This window comes from Genypterus blacodes, unplaced genomic scaffold (genome assembly GCF_046128005.1).
Source record: "Genypterus blacodes isolate CSIRO-AG114 ecotype Tasmania unplaced genomic scaffold, CSIRO-AGI_Gbla_v1 ptg000005l_1, whole genome shotgun sequence".
NCBI classification, from domain to species: domain Eukaryota; kingdom Metazoa; phylum Chordata; class Actinopteri; order Ophidiiformes; family Ophidiidae; genus Genypterus; species Genypterus blacodes.
The window spans coordinates 1,446,364-1,467,294 of NW_027466819.1; the positions used below are offsets into that span (position 1 = coordinate 1,446,364).

General features: G+C 48.2%; 1 protein-coding gene across 1 annotated transcript in view; it reads left to right on the plus strand.

Annotated features, from left to right (window-relative positions):
* The window catches only part of LOC142997694 (collagen alpha-1(XI) chain-like), a 57,667-nt gene that overhangs the window by 11,238 nt on the left and 25,498 nt on the right, over window positions 1–20,931 (plus strand). The window contains exons 5-28 of the mRNA XM_076148295.1: window positions 4,406–4,534; window positions 7,019–7,108; window positions 7,291–7,389; window positions 8,438–8,737; window positions 9,702–9,767; window positions 10,738–10,779; window positions 11,129–11,191; window positions 12,836–12,910; window positions 13,301–13,384; window positions 14,488–14,544; window positions 15,099–15,152; window positions 15,245–15,298; window positions 15,621–15,674; window positions 15,802–15,855; window positions 16,535–16,588; window positions 16,701–16,745; window positions 17,479–17,532; window positions 17,641–17,685; window positions 18,824–18,877; window positions 19,991–20,035; window positions 20,370–20,423; window positions 20,537–20,581; window positions 20,672–20,725; window positions 20,809–20,853. Coding sequence (XP_076004410.1) covers window positions 4,406–4,534; window positions 7,019–7,108; window positions 7,291–7,389; window positions 8,438–8,737; window positions 9,702–9,767; window positions 10,738–10,779; window positions 11,129–11,191; window positions 12,836–12,910; window positions 13,301–13,384; window positions 14,488–14,544; window positions 15,099–15,152; window positions 15,245–15,298; window positions 15,621–15,674; window positions 15,802–15,855; window positions 16,535–16,588; window positions 16,701–16,745; window positions 17,479–17,532; window positions 17,641–17,685; window positions 18,824–18,877; window positions 19,991–20,035; window positions 20,370–20,423; window positions 20,537–20,581; window positions 20,672–20,725; window positions 20,809–20,853 — 1,716 coding nt within the window. The remainder of the gene's footprint in view (window positions 1–4,405; window positions 4,535–7,018; window positions 7,109–7,290; window positions 7,390–8,437; window positions 8,738–9,701; window positions 9,768–10,737; window positions 10,780–11,128; window positions 11,192–12,835; window positions 12,911–13,300; window positions 13,385–14,487; window positions 14,545–15,098; window positions 15,153–15,244; window positions 15,299–15,620; window positions 15,675–15,801; window positions 15,856–16,534; window positions 16,589–16,700; window positions 16,746–17,478; window positions 17,533–17,640; window positions 17,686–18,823; window positions 18,878–19,990; window positions 20,036–20,369; window positions 20,424–20,536; window positions 20,582–20,671; window positions 20,726–20,808; window positions 20,854–20,931) is intronic.

The following is a 20,931-nucleotide window of genomic DNA, read 5'->3' on the forward strand; positions in this document are numbered from 1 at the left end:
GAGCAGACGGTTCACTCAGTTCGACACTTTTATGAGCTACTGGCAGGCAGAACTGTTAATATTTCACCCCCACCCCCCACTAAAACGAAACCTGACCCCGCCCCCTCCACCACGCCGCCCGCATCTGATGAAAGGCTGCGAGAAATCTGGAGAGTATTACACCCAGACCCCCCTCTCCCCCTTCTTCTTCTTCTTCTTCTTCTTCTTCTTCTTCTTCTTCTTCTTCTTCGTCTTCTTCTGTGGTGCTTGGTTAATTGTTGTCCTTGTACAGTTTTGAAATTCCATCCGTCTGTTTGTTCGTTTTCCTCCGTGATTCGTTTCCCTCCCAGAGTTTGGAGAAGAGGATGAAATCTCCTCCAGACGAGAAGTGTGTCAGGTTCTTTAGCGCAGACTTTGGACGAGGGAAATAAAATAAACAAAATGAGGAAAACATGCGCGAAGTTCCGAAGCGTTTCAGGTGATGGAAGTTAGGAATGAAATGTAAATCAGTAATGAACATCTGCTGCTCGTAAAGAGTGGAGAGTAGCACCTGAGAAACTGCTGATCTGTGTAACCTGAGTGTGTGTCGCAGCATGTGGCCAGGGGAGGTGGGAGGTCAGAGTCACACACAGGTCACAGGAAAGATGTAAAGACTAAACGCACTCTCTCTGGGTTTGCTCCTCGGGCTCCTCCCAGTTGGAATCTACCGGAACTGGATCCTACTAAGCTTTTTTCCATTTTGAAGGAGCGTTCCAGAACTTCTTCTCCTGAAGTTCGAGCTCATTTTTGTCCTCTTCCATGATCTCATTTCCTTTTCGTACAATATTAAGAGCTCACCACCATCGGTAAAGGTTGGAACATAGGTTGTCTAGGAACAACATCTCCTCATTTCTCTCTTTACCTTCTCTCATAAAACGTCTCCTTTAGTCGAAGTTGAAGCCTGTAGAAACTCTGGACTTGGCTCTAGACCCGGAATCCCTAAAGTATAAATCTATGGCATGAATACGTTAAAGTCTGTGATTGTAATTTCCTCTCGTTTGTTGTTGTTTTATTGTCTGGCTTGTGCGTTCATGCGTTTGTGTTTCACTGGGTCAGACTGCAGATGCTCTCAGCAGATTTCCAAATGTGGCTTCCAGGTGCATTCAAATCTCCACCAGCTGTTCTTCTGCTGAAAAACTGACCTGTACTCGGCCGCTGCACCTGGACACAGACAATAATAACTCACCCGGCTAATTACACACTTACACTGCACACACACACACATGCGATTTCGATTTCTTCCTCTGCTTCATTGCTTTTTTACGCACTTCGATATTTCATCGCTGCCTGTTTCTCATGTGTTTGCTCATAAGCGCTTATGTGGGAATCGTTCTGTTCTTTGTTCGTAAATCCCGTCTGTCCCTTTCATTTATCCCAAAGGCTACGCTGAGCATGTGCGCGCTTTGAAAATAGCTGAAGGCCGCCGAACTAAACAACTTAGGTAGCATTTCCATCCGCTGCCCATAACAAGTGCTCCCAATTAAATGAAGTCATGGATGGGTTATGTGAGTGTAGTGTTGTGGCCGTGGATGCTTCATGGTCTGCCAACAAGTAACCAAGGTCACTGAAAGTCCACCGGGTCAGGGAGAAACCGAAAAACAAAACCCAGGGGGTGGCGTTCCTCCAGAGAATAGCGAAAAGCGTTCTCTGAGAGATGTAAGCGTTCTAAATCCGGCGTAAGTACGGCAACCGTCTCCGTTTCCATGTCGCTGCAGCTTTGTTTATACTGTCCAACATTGGTCCAATTAGCGGAGGACATGGAAACCCCTGCGTCTCCCGTCATCGCCGATCCGAGCGCGGCGAGAGCCAGCGGAATCTGATCAAAGTCACTCCGGTTTGTGAGGTCAGCCATGTGTCTCGGGGGTCCAAGGGGATGAGGTAATGGCGTGCTCAGAATCCTGTGTCAACGCTCGCCTTCATCAAACCCCCCCTCATCCTCCCCCGCACCCCCCATTCCGACTTCCATCCTCCCGAGTGGCATTCAGAAGCTGGAGTTGTGGACAATGTTATTCCAAGTCCAGATTTCACGGTCTGCTGAAGGAAGTGTAATATCACCAACAATTAGGGGATGGAGACGTCGGACGGTTGTTTTCCTTGGGCGAGGACGGGAGGGCGGGTCGGGATCTTGGGAGGGGACGCCATGCATAGTCGACCTCAGGGTCACCAAGCTCGCGGCGAAGCCATGGTTTCCTCTCAGCTGCTGTAGATCTCAAAGCTTCAAATCGGAAACTAAATCTGCGTTTTTGAGTAGAAAAACTTTCCCGTTCTTGTTGTGATCGTTACACGTTGAGATTTAGTGGAACATTGTGTTTACGAGCTCATTATTATCCTACAAACCCAATAACAGATTGATCCTACTGTAGGTGAGACGGATGATTTATCCGTGTGTGTGTGTGTGTGTGTGTGTGTGTGTGAGCCAGGACTTTGCCGTAGATGATTTGTGGAATTCCGAGGAGGAACCTCAGCTGATTCCAAAGAGCAATCCAGGGACGATAACGTCAAGGAAGACCGCCAGGACGCAGATGAGGGAGAAAATAATGGTCAAAGGAGAGAGGGAGGGAGAGGGAGGGAGTGGTGAGGAGGAAGGGGGCGATCAAGGGGGGGATTAACTGATACTAATTCTTCCTGTATATGAAGACAGGAAAACATGGAGAGGGAAGCAGAATGTGCTCGCCCTCCATATGTCGCTGTGACACTGGAACCATTGGAGTTAAATTACGAGAAGGACGTTTGGGTGTGTGAGTGTAAATCCTTGCGTCTGTTATATAAATTCCAATTCGTCTGTTTATGGTTGCAGTTTGTCATTGTGATGTTGTAGCAGGGGGGTCAGAGGGACGTCTGGGTTTAATCCAGGGGGTCAGCAGCACTGTAGGCGTCTTCTCCCGGGAGATGTTCTTACACTCAACCTTGGAATCCCATTAAAACCGCGTGAGAACGACGAGCGTCTGCAGTTTGCACGTAGCCTCCTGCTCTTAATGGACTACATACAAGGCTTTTTTGCTGACAAATTGCTGGAAAGTTGAGCCGTTTGGTGTTATTCTCGGCAAAACTAAATGTTAGCTTTAGAACTTTCTTCATGTCACGTCCACCAGGCGGAAGCTATTTCTCCCGGATTTGACGTGTCCCACATTTCCTGCCAAGACATCACAGTGATGTGCTGAGAGGCTCCAAGAGACCGAATCCGACCTGACAGACAACGGGGGGACAACAACGTCCAACAACAAGTCCTCATCCTGCCTGCGGATTCGCTATCTTACCTCTTGACACTTGGCAGGAAGTGAAAGAACACCACAGTTAGACGCTGTTGGACTCATCTGATCTCTTTTAATAAGCGCGTTCGTCTAAACTCTCAAACCTTCTACCCGTAGCTGCCTTTCGCATCGTCTGACACCCCGTTGAGACCGTTCCCAACCATGTATCATAGCAACACCAGCCGTCGTTTGTCTAATGCGTTCCAGCGGAGGACTAAGCTGGTGCAGATGTTACCTCTTGTAATTTAACGCAATCTACATGGATGTGTTTCCTCTTAAGCGACCACCCTGATCGCCGCCGCCGTGGCCACCGTCTTCTCCATCCGTTCATCCTCTTTGTTACTCGCCCTATACCAGGGAGACTCAAACCCCCCTGTGAGGTAGACGCAGGTCAGCTGAGGTACCCGTGTGTGGTTGGTGGCTGCAGTCAAACTCTCCACATTAGTGCCGTGCAGCAGTTCCTGGTTTAAGAAAAAATTCCTTGGGAGACGATCATGCAAAGAGAGCCTTTGGCTGGTGGAGGGGTGGGGAGCGGGGATCTCATTTCCTTTTCCAAAAGCTCATGAAAAACAGACGGCCTCAGATATTTCGCATAAGTGCAGACTTTGGTTATTTATCTTCCCATTCCTTCAGTGGTAAAGAGGGATGCGGCTGTGAAATAGGACTTGCTGTCCCTAATGGCTGAGCTGTACAATAGTGCCGCTGGAAAGACTCCCAGCTGCTGCCTATGCTCCATTCTGAACGTGTGCAAAGTTCAACCCCCTATAGTTTAAACACAGTGAAGTGTTTGCATTTAAGTTTAAAGGGAAACTGACAATATTAAAAGCTTGATTTGAGATTGTGGCTCTTTAAAGTGACTGCTGTGACTTGTGCCATACATCTGCTGCGTTGTTTCACTGTCACATATCATTCTGAGCAAAGTGCCGCCGTAATCTGAGCGCGTGAGAGGGACGAGCCGCAGGTCACGGATACAAACATTTGGTTTCTATTTGCAATCAGACAGTTCATCTCTGGAGTAAAGGCTGTCTGATTGCCGCCTCAATCCGCCCGAGAAGTTTGGCGACAATGTCTGCTGCTCACACTCATCCTGCTTCTTCTTTGTCTTCTTCTTCTTCTCCTTCTTCTTCTTCCTCCAGGGTGACATCCAGCAGCTGCTGATCGTGGCGGACCCCCGGGCGGCCCGCGACTACTGTGAACACTACAGCCCCGACTGTGAAACCCCCAGCCACCAAGACACCCCGCAGGCCCAGGAACCCGACGAAGAGGTCAGTATCTGGAGGGGGAAGAAGGAGAGATGGGTGGAGGAAGAAAGACCTGGAGGGAGGGAGTGGGGGAGGGAGAGAGGGAGTGGGGGAGGGAGAGAATGTGCGAGCCGGAGTGAAGGCTTGAGATGTAGTGAGGATGATAACAGCAGTTTGGAAAAATGCCTTGGGACGTCGGTGTCTCAATAGAACATAGGACACAAAAGAAGAAGAAGAAGTTTACAACAGAGGAAGAGAAAAGTATCAAACTGATCGATATGAGAGAGGAAGAGAGGGATTGAGCTAGAATAAATAATGAGTCCCGCTCAGAGAAGGTGAAAGTGAAGTTGTTATTATGCCTGATTGTCCATTTTGGGATTTAATGCTCCTTCTTAATTCTTCACATTAATCCTAAAGTACCTTTGTGAGCAAATGGGCCGTGAGAGTTAATAGCAGCAGGTTGATAGCAGTAATATTTTTAGAGCCAATCTATTCTCGGGCAAAATAGCATTTTAACGACGGGCCGATCTGTCTCCTGCATGTGTGTGTGTGTGTGTGTGTGTGTGTGTGTGTGTGCGCGTGTGTGTGTGTGCGTGTGTGCGTGTGTGCGTTCTGTTTAAGGAGACTTGCTCGCATATCAAAGTGCATCTCTGAGCTTCATCCCGCTCGGCTCAGATCGCTTCATTTAAAAGATATTTCTCTTTGCATCAGGGAGTTATTCCTCTGTTTTTTTTCCCTCCATGCCGGCTGACATTTTCCTTCAGTATTTCAGCTAAATAACTGATGAGCTCACACTGGAAACTTTTCCCTTTTCCCTGCCACGAAGTCTGAGCCCACTTTGGAGTGGCCCCGTGATTTATATCACTAACGAGTTCTGCAGGCTCTGCCCAGACTCCCAGGGAAATCTAAGCTTTTCCTTCCCCGGCTCCTCACTCCTCAGTACCTGGAAAAGTCGATTCTTAGATTCTTTGGGTCGTGAAAATTCAGCCGAAGAGTCGAAACTCGGTTCTGTATTTGAGAAAAAAAAAAGTCCTTGGCTGTACAGCCGGTACCAGCGCTGGAAAATGTTGCTCCGACATCAGGTTTGCTTTTAGGTTCCAGCAGGAGGGACAGCAGGGAGCAGCAGGAACATTGTAAATCCACTTTATTGACGTCTGTTTTTCTGCAGTTGTTACAAGAATGTTTTCCCCACATTCCAGGTAAATAATCCCTGGATATGTCCGACACTTAGCCTTGATTCGATTCTCTCTGCTAAACGGGTACTTAGGACAGATGTTTTGCTTTTGACCTTTGACCTCAACGACCTCAACGCTTTGTCTGCGTTTAGGTTAAGAGAGGATGAGCGACTCAGATAAGCAGACTTTGATCTGCTGAAGGCGTTCAGACACGCAACGCAGTTCAACTCTATAAATCTCTCTCTCTCTGTCTCTGTCTGTCTGTCTCTCTCTCTCTCTCTCTCACTCTCTCTCTCTCCCCCCTCTGACCTCTCTCCAGGCTACTGAATGGAGGCCAAGCCAGCAGCGTAGCAGGCCCGTGATTCTTTGGATTATTTTTATGAGTTTAGCAGTTGTCCAGGGACTCATATTCATCCCAGTGCTGATAGAAGCAAAAGCATAAATAGCGGGGAGGAGAAGGAGGAGGGGGATGAAGAGGAGGAGGAGGGGGAGGAGGAGGAGGAGGGGGATGAGGGGGCCGGCCAGGTCTGTTAACTTAATCTGCCTGGGCCTGTGTTTTGACTGTTCGCGCTCTATTTGAACAGTGTTAAAAGAACTTAAACAAACAAGCGGAGCAGCAGAAATCAACACTCACGGGGCGGAAAAAGGCGGAAAAAGGCTGAAATACGGCGTCAGTTTGAGAGCAATGGAGCAGAAATACAGACATTAATTATCCAAGAGTCCAGAAAAGAACTTTACCGGCCAGCATCTCACATTTTTGTCCAAACATTAACCCCGGGAGTGGGAGCTGGGGGGTCGCACCACACAGTTTGCGAACCCCTAGCCTGGATAAAAGACTGAAACATTCTATACTGCACATCGCGTCTCTCACTTAAGGTATATAATTGTCGTTTTCTTTCCCCGTGTTTTCCCTGTGTTTTCCCAGAGTGTTCCCACATGTTCCTCTCATACACACACTGTCTGTCTCCTGCCTGCTCTCTGTTTAATGATCATTCAGCCCCCCCGGAACTCGGGCCCATACGTTATATACATCGCTGGAGTAAAGACAGGCTCTTTAAAGGCCTCATTAAGGAACGCTGGCGGGACATTGTTGGCATATACGCGGTTAAGCGTTGGCGGCTGATGAGTTTTAACGGGCGTCACATTAAGTCTCTCACATCCTGTTGGGAAGCAAACAGGGATCTTAACAGGGATCTTAACAGCTGTTTGCAGGGTTACAGATGTTACACACACGCTCAGCTCATCCATGTGTCAAACCATCGATGACAGAACCGAGGCAACCGTGTCCGACACTGTCCTCCCTTATTTACGTGTTTCCCTTCTCCCCGCACAGTATGCTCCTTACGACTACAACTACGACTACAATGGGGGAGAGCTATTCACTGAGGCTCCACCAGCTCCAACTGAAGGAGCCAAGGCTGAGGTAACCTTACACTGCAACACCATGACGACCAGGATGTTGTCCCCACTGTCTTCCACTTCCTGTCTCTTATTCTTCTGTTTCTGTGTCACGATTGCTATTTGATTGTTGACACTCTGGAGGAATTCTGCAGGCAAAGATGTAATAATTCCCTTTTTTTCCGGCTGTGTCTCTCCCGGATTCAGACAAATGTGGAAGCAGAGTATTACACCGAGGAGTACGACTACCACACAGTGGATGGAGGTCAGCCTGAGACGCCTACGGAGTCTACAGGACCCGGCCCGGTGAGATACATGATGATGGTTGTGGGTTCAGCCATGTTTCACTGGAAACGATGTCTGACGAAAATTAGAATACGTTTCATGATTGCACTTTGAATCTTCATCATTCCTACATCCAACATGGCTTCACTTTGCTGCAATTCCTCGATTTCCACGAGACACCGGATAAAGCTTCATCGTCTAACGAACCGTAAACCGATGGAAAATCAGCAGACGGACGCACACACACACACACCCCTCCTCCCCCAGTGTCTCCCGCATGTATCCTGAAGTTGGCAGATCCTGTCTTAATTTCTGCTAAACCATCACATAAAACCTAATGAGGAACATTCGCGGGGTTAAACTAAAACAATACGGCTGTGTGCTCCGCCAGACGTTGAGATGCACCTCGGGGGCGAAGAACGCGGCGAGAGAGACATCGCGTTCGTTAAAAGAAAAACCACAAGCCGACGCGCAAACCAGGGAAACATAAATAGAGGATCAGTTGTGGGACGGCGATGCTTTCTGGACAAGATGGCTGACGGACGCAACACAAACATGATATTAGTGGTTTTCCTTCAGTGTATCTCCAGTGTTTTGTGTGGATGGATGTCGAATTTGTGAACTGCGAAGCGTTGTTGCTCCAAACTCTGCACCTGATTTACAGCGTGTGCAAATGAAAACACGAGCCTCCATCACTCACTTCTCGCCTCAGATTGCTGTGAAACTCCTGGCAGAGCTGCAGATTCCTTCACCCGTAAAAACTCTGGCTTGGGTTTCTTCGTTTCATCTTTGGCCATTTCTACGCGTTGAGCTTTGATATTCACTCATTTGGGCCTTAAATAATTGTTCTAACAGCAGGAATGTCAGATTAGACCAGTTTAACAACACACACATGGACTTGTGTACGAGTAAACGGGAAATTCTTGAGGAAAGTTTCACTTACTTGGTCCAATAAGCACAGATTTAAGTAAAGTGCTGTGTTTTATTGCTTTAATTGTTAATCGGGTCATAAAGCAAACACCTGAAATGTTCCTTTAACTAACCAAACCTCCGTGTTCCCTCATCCCAGAACTACGAGGAGGAGATAGTCGACGATTACATCACCGGCGTGGAGGAGGTCGGTGCCGACCCTACCGTCGCCGTGGAAGCTACTGCCGCCGTGGACACCAAAGCGGAAGTCAACCCTGACGCGTACGAATTTAGGGAATACGACCTGAAGGAGTACGACACCACAGCGGTGGAGGAGAAGCCGTACGACTACGGCGACTACGGAGACTACGGCCCCACTGACGGCAAACCTACGTCCGCCACGTACGAGGAGGAGTTTGGCCCCGGCGTCCCCGCGGAGACGGACTTCAGTGAGAGCAACGTAAGTGCCGGTTGGGGAGGGTGGGGGCGGATAGAGGGGGGGCGGACAGATGTGGTGGGGCAGGAACGGGATGTTTGTTGGTGCCATCTTTGTTTGTTGCTTCTCAGAGTATCAAGTTGTCCCCACACAAGCATAAACACACACCTTGTCCACCCAAGTCTTAACAAATACACAGATGGTGACCCAGCTGTCAGCACACACACACACACACACACACACACACACACACACACACACACACACCCCCCTCCCTCCCTCACCAATAACCCCTTTGACCCCAGTGAACTCTCCTGTCTTATCAAAGACCCAAAGACACACTTCTGTTCTATCTGGGTCAGGAACACTCGGATCAGCCCGGTCCACGTCTCACCCCCCCACCCCCCCCCCTCCCAGTCTGGATCCAGCGTCTCCGAGTCAGGAAGTGACACGATCCCAGTCTGGATGTTGGCTGGAGATCTGTCTGCGTCTCGGTTTGAGTCCCCCACCGCAGCATTAGACCCACTTCGCTCTCCGCCGCCCTCTTTCTCCTCGGCGGTGCGGCGGTTTGGGGGACGCGGTGCGCCGTAGGTGGTGTGTGAATTCCTCTCATGTGAAGTCATTGTGTGGATAGTGTCAGGTAACCACCCCGACATTCACGCACGGTTGGGGTCTTTTTCTTTTAGCGGCAGCAGCCACTGGCTTTGAGGAAGTTTATTAAATAGGAGTCTGACCAAAGACTAAATTATAGCTTCTTGCAAAATGGCTGTTGAGGTTGATTTTTCCAGAAGGCAGGAGGAGAAAAAAAAAGGTTGCTTTTCGCCTAAAGTGCAGCCTGAAACCTTTCAAGCATAGAAAGCAGGAGTCAGCATATTCCTCCACTTTACTGAGCAGTTCTATTGGTGTATTAAGAAGCCGAAAAGAGAGAAAGAAGTAGAAGAAGAAGTCCATTGGTTTGCTTTTTAAGTCTTTGTCTTGTGTTTTGCAGGTGGCCAGAGGTCAGAGCTACCAGGGAGAAAAAGGAGAGAAGGGTGAACCCGCCGTCATCGAGCCTGTAAGTCCACCATCGCACCGCCCCGACCGCAACCAAACTCCCTCTACGTGATCCAATCATCCGTGTGTGTGTGTGTTTGTGTGAGATTCACTCTTATCACGCAAATGTGGATCCAGCAGACGTGAAGATTCCGCGGCTCAAACTGTATTAGAAACACATTGGAGGAATCGGGGGGGAAGGATACAGTTGGCGTGAGACTTTTTGCTAAATAGCCAAATGGAGGAGAGAAAAGGCGTCTGGATGAGAGGATCAGTTCCAGCTCAGATGTTCTTTGGGCTGAAACGTTACGTCAGGCTTCGTACCTACACGCTCCCGCTTCAGGCCCAGTGGCAGAACTCCCCCGTCAAAGTGAAATTTATGACTGGACGGCGTTCACACCAAAGAGCTGCAGGCTCTGATTTATGCGCCTTAAATCACACTCAGCATATTTCCTCACCGAGTCCACGTGCGTCCTCTTATGTGAACTCTTCAACATCTCTTCAAGCACCGATATCTTTGCGCGTCTTCGCTTTTTGTACCTTATCCCCCATTTCTAAATTTCCGCCGGCTTGTTTACCCAAACCCTCTCGTCCTTCCTGAAGAGGGGCCACACAGCTGCTATCTCCTCCGTCTGTCTCATCGTATATACACGCTTCCTACACGCAAGCACCGCTGCAACCCTAAACACCCGCCGAACCGGCAGCTGCTTCCAATGTCTCCCTCCTCCCGCGCCATCTGCATCGCCGCAGCACATCAGCCAAATCCACGACCACACACACACACACACACATTATAGAATATGGTATATATGCGTGAGCTGCAGCATTGTTAACTTTAGCTGCAAGCTAAAAGTAAACGCCCGGACCTCAAACCCAAAATTCCCCCCGCTGGCTTTTCTTCCCCGTTTCTTCACGGCCTGTGGATTTGCAGGCTTCCCTATAACGCTACCGTATCCACGTCTAACCCTTTTCTCTTCTCTTTTTTTGTGCAGGGGATGCTTATAGATGGACCCCAAGGAGCCCCCGGCCAAGGAGTGAGTATCAGGTTCTCCCACACTCTCTGTCTCTGCCTCTCACACATGGAGAACAGCTAAAGAGGGGAAAAAATGCCTTTATGGAAAGAGCGTCAGCCCCGATCGCCAGTGAGGCTTGAGCTGGGAGAGACAGTGGAAGTGTGTGTGTGTGTGTGTGTGTGTGTGTGTGTGTGTGTGTGTGTGTACAGAGAGAGAGTCAGACTGAACGTTTGGTCTTAGTTTGAAGCCCATTTGCTTTGAAATAAACTTCTTTTCTCGCCCGTGAAGGTGAAATGTTAGTGAGCAGCAGATTGAGATTCAGATCATATTGCCAAGTCTACAATGTGTTTGTGTCTGTGTGTGATTTCAGGGTAGCCCCGGTGCCCCAGGATTGCAGGGTCCCCCGGGTACCCCAGGAGATCCTGGTGAGAGGGTAAGTGAGACCTTGGACAAAGACATTAGCTCAAGTTTGAGTGTGTGTGTATGTGTGTACGTATCACCTTCATTGAATTGGTAACAAGACGTCGCTGAGTTTCGTCTCGCACCATTTGTGAGGGAAAATGGGCAGAAAGAAGCAGATTTGGAACGAGGAGGTGGGGAGAAAATCTTCCAACTATGTCGCACAGGAATCAAAACACGTCAAATGTGAGTGTTGGTTGGTCGTAAACGATGCAGCAGAAGTGCCCAGATTAACCTCATCCATTCATCTGCCTCTGAAAAAAAAGACGTGAGTCAGCATTTCTATAAACAGTCCGGATTATGGGATCCTGCTGTCTTCTCCTTCTTCTTCTGCTTTTTATTGGAAAGCTGTAAAATGTGGCGTCGCTGCCACGGAATGAATAATACAATTGGACACATCTTGCTACTGCGGCGCGGGGATTAGCAATTAGCACGGAGTGTGTGTGTGTGTGTGTGTGTGTGGGAGGGGGGTATGAATGATAAATAGCCATAAACTGTCAATAAACAGACAGAGAGGACATTTGAGGAGCGTTTGTGTCGAGTTTGGTTGCCAGGTTTATCAGTTTCCAGTAAATCCCGTAACATTCCGCTCATTTGCGCGATTGATTGGACGACCCCCCCACCCCTACCCCCCTTATGAAGCTGGACTTCTGCTTCCTTCATCACTCGTCCTGCTCTGGCTGCTGGGTTAACCCTTTACTCGATAGCAAGACTGAAATTCCCCCAAAGATGACACATGCTGCTACACAAAACCTCTTATTGTTCCACAAGGGTCAATGTGATCAACAAAAAGAAAAAAACATGTTGGCTATCATCTCCTCCTCCCCCCCTCCCCTCCCCCGCTCCGTTTCCTCCCCAGAGAGGCGGCCCTCGCTGAGCATTGACAGAGCCATTACGGCCGACTCCTTACTGTACTCCTGCGGTTTTCCGTTGCGCAGTATCCGTCTGGATCCAGCGTTTGATCAGCACATTTCTCCCTTTTCCACTCACAAACACGCCTCTTCCCGACCCCCCCCACCCCCCGACCCCCCTGTGCCAAGAATGTCATTAACACTAGATGGCGCTCTACCTGCAGAGGAGTTCTGAGTGGAAAAGAAAAGAAGCGAATGGAACACATGGCATCGATTTGAGCCGGAGTTTGTGTCTTTTGCATGTGACAAACGTGCTGAAGAGTTCCAGAGGCCTGCAGCAACACTGCGGCCTTTATGGAGGTTTGATCTTTAGGAAAAGTTTGTTTACATTATTCCCCGCTTTCCTGTAATTAAGCAGGAACTTTCCATTGATTGCGACGGCCTTTGATCACCATGGAAACCCCCCTGTTATCGGTGCTAAGGTCCGATTGTAACGATTCAGAGCTCAGCCTTGTTTTCTTCCTCTGTGTGATTGTACACTGTGCTTCAAGAAGATACACACACACACACACACACACACACACACAAAATAGCAACAATTCCCTGTTGTGATTTAGAAAAGTCAGTTGAGTCATGTGTTTGGATTCAGCTCCATGATGTTATCTCTCTATGTCTCTCTCTCTCTCTCTCTCTCTCTCTCTCTCTCTCTCTCTCTCTCTCTCTCTCTCTCTCTCTCTCTCTCTCTCTCTCTCTCCTCTGATCCCCAGGGTCCCTCAGGACGTGCCGGCATTCCCGGTTCAGACGGCATTCCCGGTCCTGCCGGTACCATCCTCATGCTGCCGGTAAGTCCCCCCGCCCCCTCACACACACGTGTCCCTCCGTGTCCGGCGCTGACAGGCATGAGCTCACTTCACCCCGGCCTGTTTACCTCTCAGCGTCGCCGCTCGACCCAAAGCATCGCCGCCTTATTTGCTTTGGGTCACAAATCACTTGGCTTGTAAATGTCAGCCAGGGCGATGGAGTGGAACTGGCGACTGAGCCTTTGAAAGTGTGTGTCTGAGCATGTGTGTCTGTGTGTGTGTGTGTGAGTGACAAAGTGGCGGCTTTACATATTTAACAGAACAGCAGAGGCTTGTACGCACTCATTTGTAGCGGGACGGCCATTAGATGTGTCACTCTGCAGAAAAGGCACAAGTTCATTTCTTTGCGTGTGTGTGTGTGTGTGTTGACAGTTCCGTGCTGGCGGTGAGTCGCACAAAGGACCTGTGGTTTCAGCTCAGGAGGCTCAAGCTCAGGCCATCCTGTCTCAGGCCAAGGTAAGTCTGCCTTCATTAATAAACAGCAAATAAAGTGATCAATGCCATTTTTTCAGTAACTACATCAATTTCTCCGCGTTAACAAGTCTCACGCATCCTATAAATCATTTATATTGCGAAATAAGGACCTCGGCGTCGACTGGAAACCCCTTTAACAGGTGTCAGGTTGGGTAATAAGGCCGCGGCGGATGTTCACACTCACTCAGGGACCTCGGTGAGCACAATAACGTGGGGGAAAACAGGAGGTGAGAGTACAGTGGAGCATGTGGAGAGCATTAGGGACACACAAAGGGGCTCCGTCAAGCTGGAGGAGTGCCAAGAGTAGCGTTTAGTAATGTCTAGAAACTACTTGTCACCTTTATATGTTTGGTAGTATTCCAGATGTTTAGCAGCAGGCGGGAAAAGTGTTGGGAGTTTGTTTTTATGCGAAGTATAGAGACAAACCGAGAGGCGTGTGTGTGTGTGTTTGTTGATCATATTAGGAAGAGCTGTTAGGTTTGGAAAGTAAACATCTGCTCCCACGCTGCAGGCTTACACCTCCTGCCTGTAACCATCGCCATGGAAATGAGCTAATTGCGTGTTAATGGCGCAGTACGGTCGAGGTAGCGTGTTGCCTTATTAGCAAAGAAAGGCCAGACTGTGGTCAACTAACGAACGACAACAAAGACCAAAGTGCTGAAGTGTAAGCATCCGTACTGCAGAGGCAGGAAACGATGCAGGAGTCACATTCTAATAAGAGAAATGGATAGAATTTGCTGTGATAAGAGCGGGGGGAGTGTGTCAGGTGATGAGGAAGAACAGGAAAGTCCGTCGGAATGCTGCAGTGATGGGACAGAGCGACAGGCAAGACTAGCAGCTCTGTCATATTCTCAAAAGTCTCAATCAGAGCAGGAGCAGATGCAGGGACCGCCATCGCTCTACAGGATGCTGCAGAGCGTCCAGACCGAGCCGCTCCGCTAATTTGAAACACGCATCATACAAATTCCTGCTGTGCGGACAATAAATATCGCTTGTGCCGTAATCGGTGTCGACAAGAATGAACGCCAGCTTTTCAAGTGACTGACTGACTGACTGTGTTCCCTGTGTGTGTGTCTGATGTGCAGCTGGCCATGAGAGGTTCTCCGGGGCCGGCGGGCTTGACGGGAAGATCTGGTCCTCTGGTGAGTGGCTTTGAAACCTCTAGGCCCCCAAAACAAACAACACACACACACACACACACACACACACACACACTAACACACACACACACACAATTGTTCCAACCTACTATCCCAATTCATGTCACAGCTGATGAGAAACTGCCTGAGTTGGTGGAAGGCTTATTTATTTCTATCCAACTCACAAACACACACACACTCACACACACATACTCTTCTTCTGTGGTATTTTAATACAAATATTCAGAACTCTTCAATGACTCATCTTTCTTGCTCCTCTTGCATATACTGGAGAGATTGTGTGTGTGTGTGTGTGTGTGTGTGTGTGTGTATACAGAGAGACGCTCTGGATCGACTCTCTGTCCTATATTCATTTTCCAACTTTAAAATCTGACATTATCTTTGTTTAGAGTTACATTAAGTTCTCCTCCAGGAATTCCTTAGTGCCAAAAAAAAAATGTTGCGATGACAAAATATTTGGCTTGAGTGAAGATATACAGTATATACCCACCCACTCACTGTGTGTGTGTGTGTGTGTGTGTGTGTGTGTTCCATAGGGAGGTCCTGGTGCTACTGGACTGAAAGGTGACGGTGGAGATTCCGGCCCACAGGTGAGACTCAAACGATGTAACAGATTCATCTCTTTTCCCACTTAAACACGTTGTATTGATCAGATTCCAACGTTGTGGTTTTTCCCTTGTAGGGACCCAGAGGTCTTCAGGGTTCTACAGGTCCAACAGGGAAATTAGGGAAACGGGTAAGACACTACATTCCACACCGGCTCATAGTTTGCACAGCTCTTCACTTTGTCGCTCATCAGATCCAATGAGAGGAGATGATGAGCATGTGTTGGTTTGAAAATGGCTGCATGTCAAAAAACTCAGCTGCATCCAATAATCATCTCTGTGTGTAGTGTAAATTCATAAAGCCTCATGTTTATCCCTCTGTAAACTAGTTAGAAGAATGATCAAGTTAGCTGCCGTGTTTATTCTCCGGGACCATTTAAGTTAATTTAATGTATTTAACGTATATCTGAAGCCGTTTCTCTGGCCTGACGTGATGCGTTCGGTGTCCTGTAGGGCCGCAACGGAGCCGACGGTGCACGAGGAATGCCAGGAGAGTCGGGAGGCAAGGTAAGAGTGTGTGTGCTGCAGACACGACCCCACGCCTTCACTTTACTGTGTTTAAAGAGACATCATTCTATACGTTTCATCCTCATCTTCTCTGAGAGTCTAACTTTCCCTTCCTGTGCTGTTCCAGGGTGATCGCGGCTTCGACGGCCTCCCCGGTCTTCCTGGAGAGAAGGGACACAGAGTAAGGAAACTCTGCACGGCTATAATTGATCAGAATCAGTTCCTCTCTTATTTCTCGTCTTAAACGTCACCACTAATGACAGTCGGCCTGTCTTTACATCAGCGTGAAGCCTGATTAGTGGCTCCGCTCGAGGTCGCCTCCCATCCATCTCGTGTTCTATCTAGAGTAGACGGACGCGATTGAACCAGTGGGACTCATTAGGTTAATTTCAAGCCGGTTTACCAGAAGTGGGACTGACTCCAGAACCACCCGGGCCGCCTTTTTAAAAGCAGACAGGGGGCCCGACGCGGAGTTGCCGGGTGTGGGTGATTTGTGGACTGTGGGGTCAGGAGGAGAGAGGACAGAGATCACAGAGAGGTATTTCTAGAAAATGCTGCCATTCTCCATTCTATAGTGTGTAATTACAGGGAGCCTTGTCCTTATAGAGCTCTGTAAGTATCGGGTCCAGATCCAGGGTGGTGGCCGTGCTTAGATTAAAGCTGTTTTGTTGACTCTCTCCCTCTACAGCTTGTTTTTATATTTTCATCATTTTTGACCCATGCCATGACCAGTTTTGATTTTAGAGCATGTCAGTTTTCGTTTTTTTGGATTTTTTGAAAACTGCTGTGAGATACAGCCACTCCCAGACTTTGTTGATACTCTGCTGATCATTTCCTTCTTTTCTTCCCTTCCTTTCTAGGGAGACTTAGGTCCTACAGGTTCTCCAGGACCTCCAGGAGAGGACGGCCCCAGAGTGAGTGTTCTATCACTTCACATGTACCCCTGTTGTGTTCTCAGCAGACTCCAAACTGAATCTGAATCCTCTAATAACCTATTTTCTTTTATCTTTCCATCTTTATCCATAGGGAGATGATGGTCAGACTGGACAGGGAGGCATGGCCGGAGAGAGTGTAAGGATTGTTCAACATCATCACAGATAAGCGTGTGATGAAGATTTGGAGACTCCCTTCTCTCTCACACACACACAAGCGCACAATCTCACACAATGCACAACACACAAGCGCTCCAGGCCAAATCTGTAATCCCTCTCTTGTCACCGATTTTGGCAATGATTAAAACACGGGGCCTCGTGCTGCTTCAGTATTTGTAACTCGTGTAACAACACTCCTGCCTGCGAGGCCCAATGTGTTTGGAATCTCAACCTTGCCAAGACAGTACGGCTGAGCATAATAGATCAGAAAGTAGAAACGAGGAATGTGCTCCTCTGCCATCGCCCATGGGAAACCGCTATATTCTGCCTGGTTCGCTCCAAATGGACCGTGGAGGAAGAGTTTGCTCCCTGTCGTACACAAACTAGTTTACCCATTTAATGGAAAAGTCCCACGCTGTTTCATCACATAGCTACTCCACTGGGTGAGATGTCACAGGAAATGTATTGATTTTAAGAGCTTGACTCAAACTTTGGTGATAAGAGGATTTCACCTGCACTGACCTTGTTTCACCACACGAGGTCAGCATTTCACAAACTTTGCTCAAACTCTTCCCAGGATTTTCAGTGCATCTAGTTTTTATCATAGCAGTTATTGATTCCTTCACACTTCACTTTAACAACATATCATACATAAACACGCTGCTGTGTGAGGCTTTTATTTGTCTTTAACTTGTTATTGTCTTGGTATACAGGGTCCTAGAGGTCTGCTCGGCCCCAGAGGGTCTCCAGGTCCTGGAGGACAGCGTGTACGTTCCCTCCTCTACAACACTTCATATGTGTGCTTAAATACTCAATAGTTGCGCTCTGGTTGCTTGTTATGTCAACTCTCATGGTCAAACTCTTTGTTCCTGCAGGGTCTTGGTGGTCTTGATGGTCAAGCTGGTCCTAAAGGAAATATGGTAAGAAGTGTTTATCATTTTCATGAATATTAATTTATGGAAAGTTGATGTCTGTTACACACATTTACCCAAGCAATTAGAATGCGAGTTGGGTTGAGTCTGATTGCAAGTCAGTGACCTTTAACCTCTCCACAATTAGAAAAGAATGGAGGTCAAAGCTCATTTGCGAGGCCGGGAGTTTGAGTAACAGATAAGAGTCTCCAAAGAGAGTCTCAGTGGGATGTGTGAGTGAGGATAATGGATCATTGGTCCAGACAGCTGGACGAGCCCACACACACTCTCTCTGTGGTCGCTGAGTCACTCAACCAGAGAAGCAAGCATGTGTTGAAGACAGGAGGATACATAAATTAAGAATACGTCCCTGGTTGGAGTCGTATTGTTCGACTAGACTCACAGAAGGGTTCATGAGCTGCACCTCCACATTCCTCTGATAGATGAGCGTTCATGTAACACTGGTGAGGAAGCAAATTGTGTTCCTGAATCTTGGAGGAAAACACCCACATTTGGAGCAATTTAGCATTTAGCTGTCAGAGGCCTGTTTACAATCACTGTCAGGGAACCAAACACTATCTGAATGAGTGAGTGTTTACGCGGTGTTTGTTGTAACAGCTGGAGCCGAGCGCTCACAGAGGTGTTTGCTTTGTAACGCACCAACTCCTCAGCACGGGATAGACAAATGAGCCCTCATTCCTGGTCGTCGCATTAGCTATTTTGTCCAAATCCAAACCACAGATTTGCCACACACACACACACAGATTTTAGAGCTCACCACATTCTGGGCCGCCGTTTGATAAAGAATAAAACCTAGGCTTTGAGGCGTGCCAGAGAAGAGAGAGCCGGGCGTCAGCAGCCAGTGTATCCAGTGTCGTCCCGTGTCAACATCTCTCTGCTTCTTGGTTCTCGACTCGGTTGGACGTGATGATCCAGCCGAGCCCGGGAGATCGCTCCATCGCTCCATCGCTCCATAGCTCTTGCCTAACCACTGTTTTGGCGCCGTTTTGACGCGTCTGTCTCAAGCCTGAATTCATCATAAATCTCCACTTCCTTCACCTTTACACTCTAAATTGCGAGGACTATTTTGAAAGACTCTATAGGAAGCAGTAATGCATCTCCTCCTCTCTTTCTTTGCTCCATACAGGGTCCACAAGGAGAATCAGGGCCTCCTGGACAGCAGGGTCTCTCTGGTCCACATGTAAGTTTATGTTCTATCTTTTCTCTCCAACCCTCTCTGCTGCTTATCTGTGTTCAAACCCCTCCAGTCTCTCTCTCTCTCTCTCCCTCTCTCTCTCTCTCTCTCTCTTTCTTTCTCTCTCTCTCTCTCTCTCTCTCTCCCTCTTTGTCCATTTTCCTCGCTGCCCTTTGCAAGTCCGTTGTTTCCTCGGGGATTAGCTCGGAGCTCAGATGACCGCTCACACGCCTGTTTTCTTAATCAAAAACCTCCGTTGGCATATTTTCCTTTCGCTCGCCTTTCTTTGTCCTCTCTCTCTCTCTCTTTCTCTCTCTCTCTCTCTCTCCCTCTCTCTCCTGTCAATCATTCCTTGAAATCACAGTTGTTCACCGACATCATCGCCCCCGTCTCGCTATCGCACAACAATATCCTCTCTGTCCCGTCCACATGCCGCACATTGTACCAATTTGATACAACTTAACCCAATTTTGTTTTCCGATCGATGGCTCCGAAGAGAATATTCCATTTTAGAATCATCATTAATACAAAACAGTGCAGCCTGTGTTGTGGCCAGGGGTGAACGATCGGTGCCAGGTGAGACTCTCAGACCTGCTGACACTCACAGAGCAGCCTAGACGGCGCCGGGCTCTTTTGGAAAGTATTAGCAACCATCCTGGTGGTACGGAGGCTTAATATATAAATTCATCCTTCGACTTCTCTACCTGGCCAGAGGCAGATCCCAGTCCTCCCGGGAAGCCAGCGGTGCTAATGAAAAATAACACAGCTGGCTTGTTTTGACTGTTTGTGCTTTGCTTTATTCTCATCTGGGGGCGTCGAGTAAAAAAGAGTTTTGGAATATGAGCCCTTTTCAGTTTTCACAGCTGAATGAAGAAGGCCTTAAGAAGAAGAGTGATGCAGCCAAACAACAAAGCCGACGGTTGGCGTAGTCTTTTATCTGAGCAAATTACAAATTAGATGAATTGCAAATGCAGGATAAGGTGAAAATCAGATGCAGGCTTCCTCAGGCTTCCCCAGGCTTAGGCGATGATTTCCTCTCAGGGTCGACGTTTTGTAAAGTTGTCGATATGGAAAATGACTCGTCTCATAACCTGATCTGTTATCAATTGTCTCTTCCAGGGTCTCATCGGTCCTCAAGGTCCGATCGGGCCGCCGGGTGAGAAAGTAAGTGCTGCTCTCTGCTCTACAGCCCCGCAATGTCTCAGCCCATCAGGCTTCATAAGTGATTCTGCAGATACGCTGCTGTCTGACGCAGCTACAGGCTTTTACTAGCTCCTCTGCTTCAGGGTTGAAGGACAAAGACACACACGCACACACACACACACACACACACCACAAGCATACAACGACTGCTTCTGTACAAACACTTACTTTGGCTCATTGAAAGTATTGTGTCAGTGGTTTTTGCGGATATTCGATTGGAAATATTTCCAAATAGAACAAGAACCTGGTGATGGTTGTTACAGTTCGAGTCAAGTCTCTCCCTCTCTCTCTTTAGGGTCCTCAAGGTAAACAGGGTCTGGGCGGCCTGGGTGGTGCTGATGGTCCACCTGTACGTAACAGTAACACACTCTGTTTCTCTTATTTCTTGCTTTACCTGTGACTCTGTCCAAACTAACCTCAATCATCTCATCTCATCTCATCTCGTCTCTGCTTGTCTTTCAGGGTCATCCAGGAAAGGAAGGTCCTGCAGGCGAGAAAGGAGCTGGCGTAAGTAACATTTGATTCACTTGGTAATTGGTTTTAAAGGTCAAATGTGTAATTGTTTTCATAAACCGGCTTTTTCTCTCATCCTTTCAGGGTCATTCTGGTCCTATGGGATCTATAGGCTACCCTGGGCCCCGTGGTGTTAAGGTAAACCCCCTCACTCATGCCACTTTGCACATGATGAATTTCAACTTCCCCTCACTTTGGCCTGTATTTCCCTCTCTACCCAGGGTGCTGAGGGCATCAGAGGCCTAAAAGGTGGCAAAGGAGAAAAGGTAAACGCCTCGGCAGCTTCCTGCTCTCGCTCAACATGGCTGACAGATGTCATTCCTCTAAAAACGGACCCATCATAG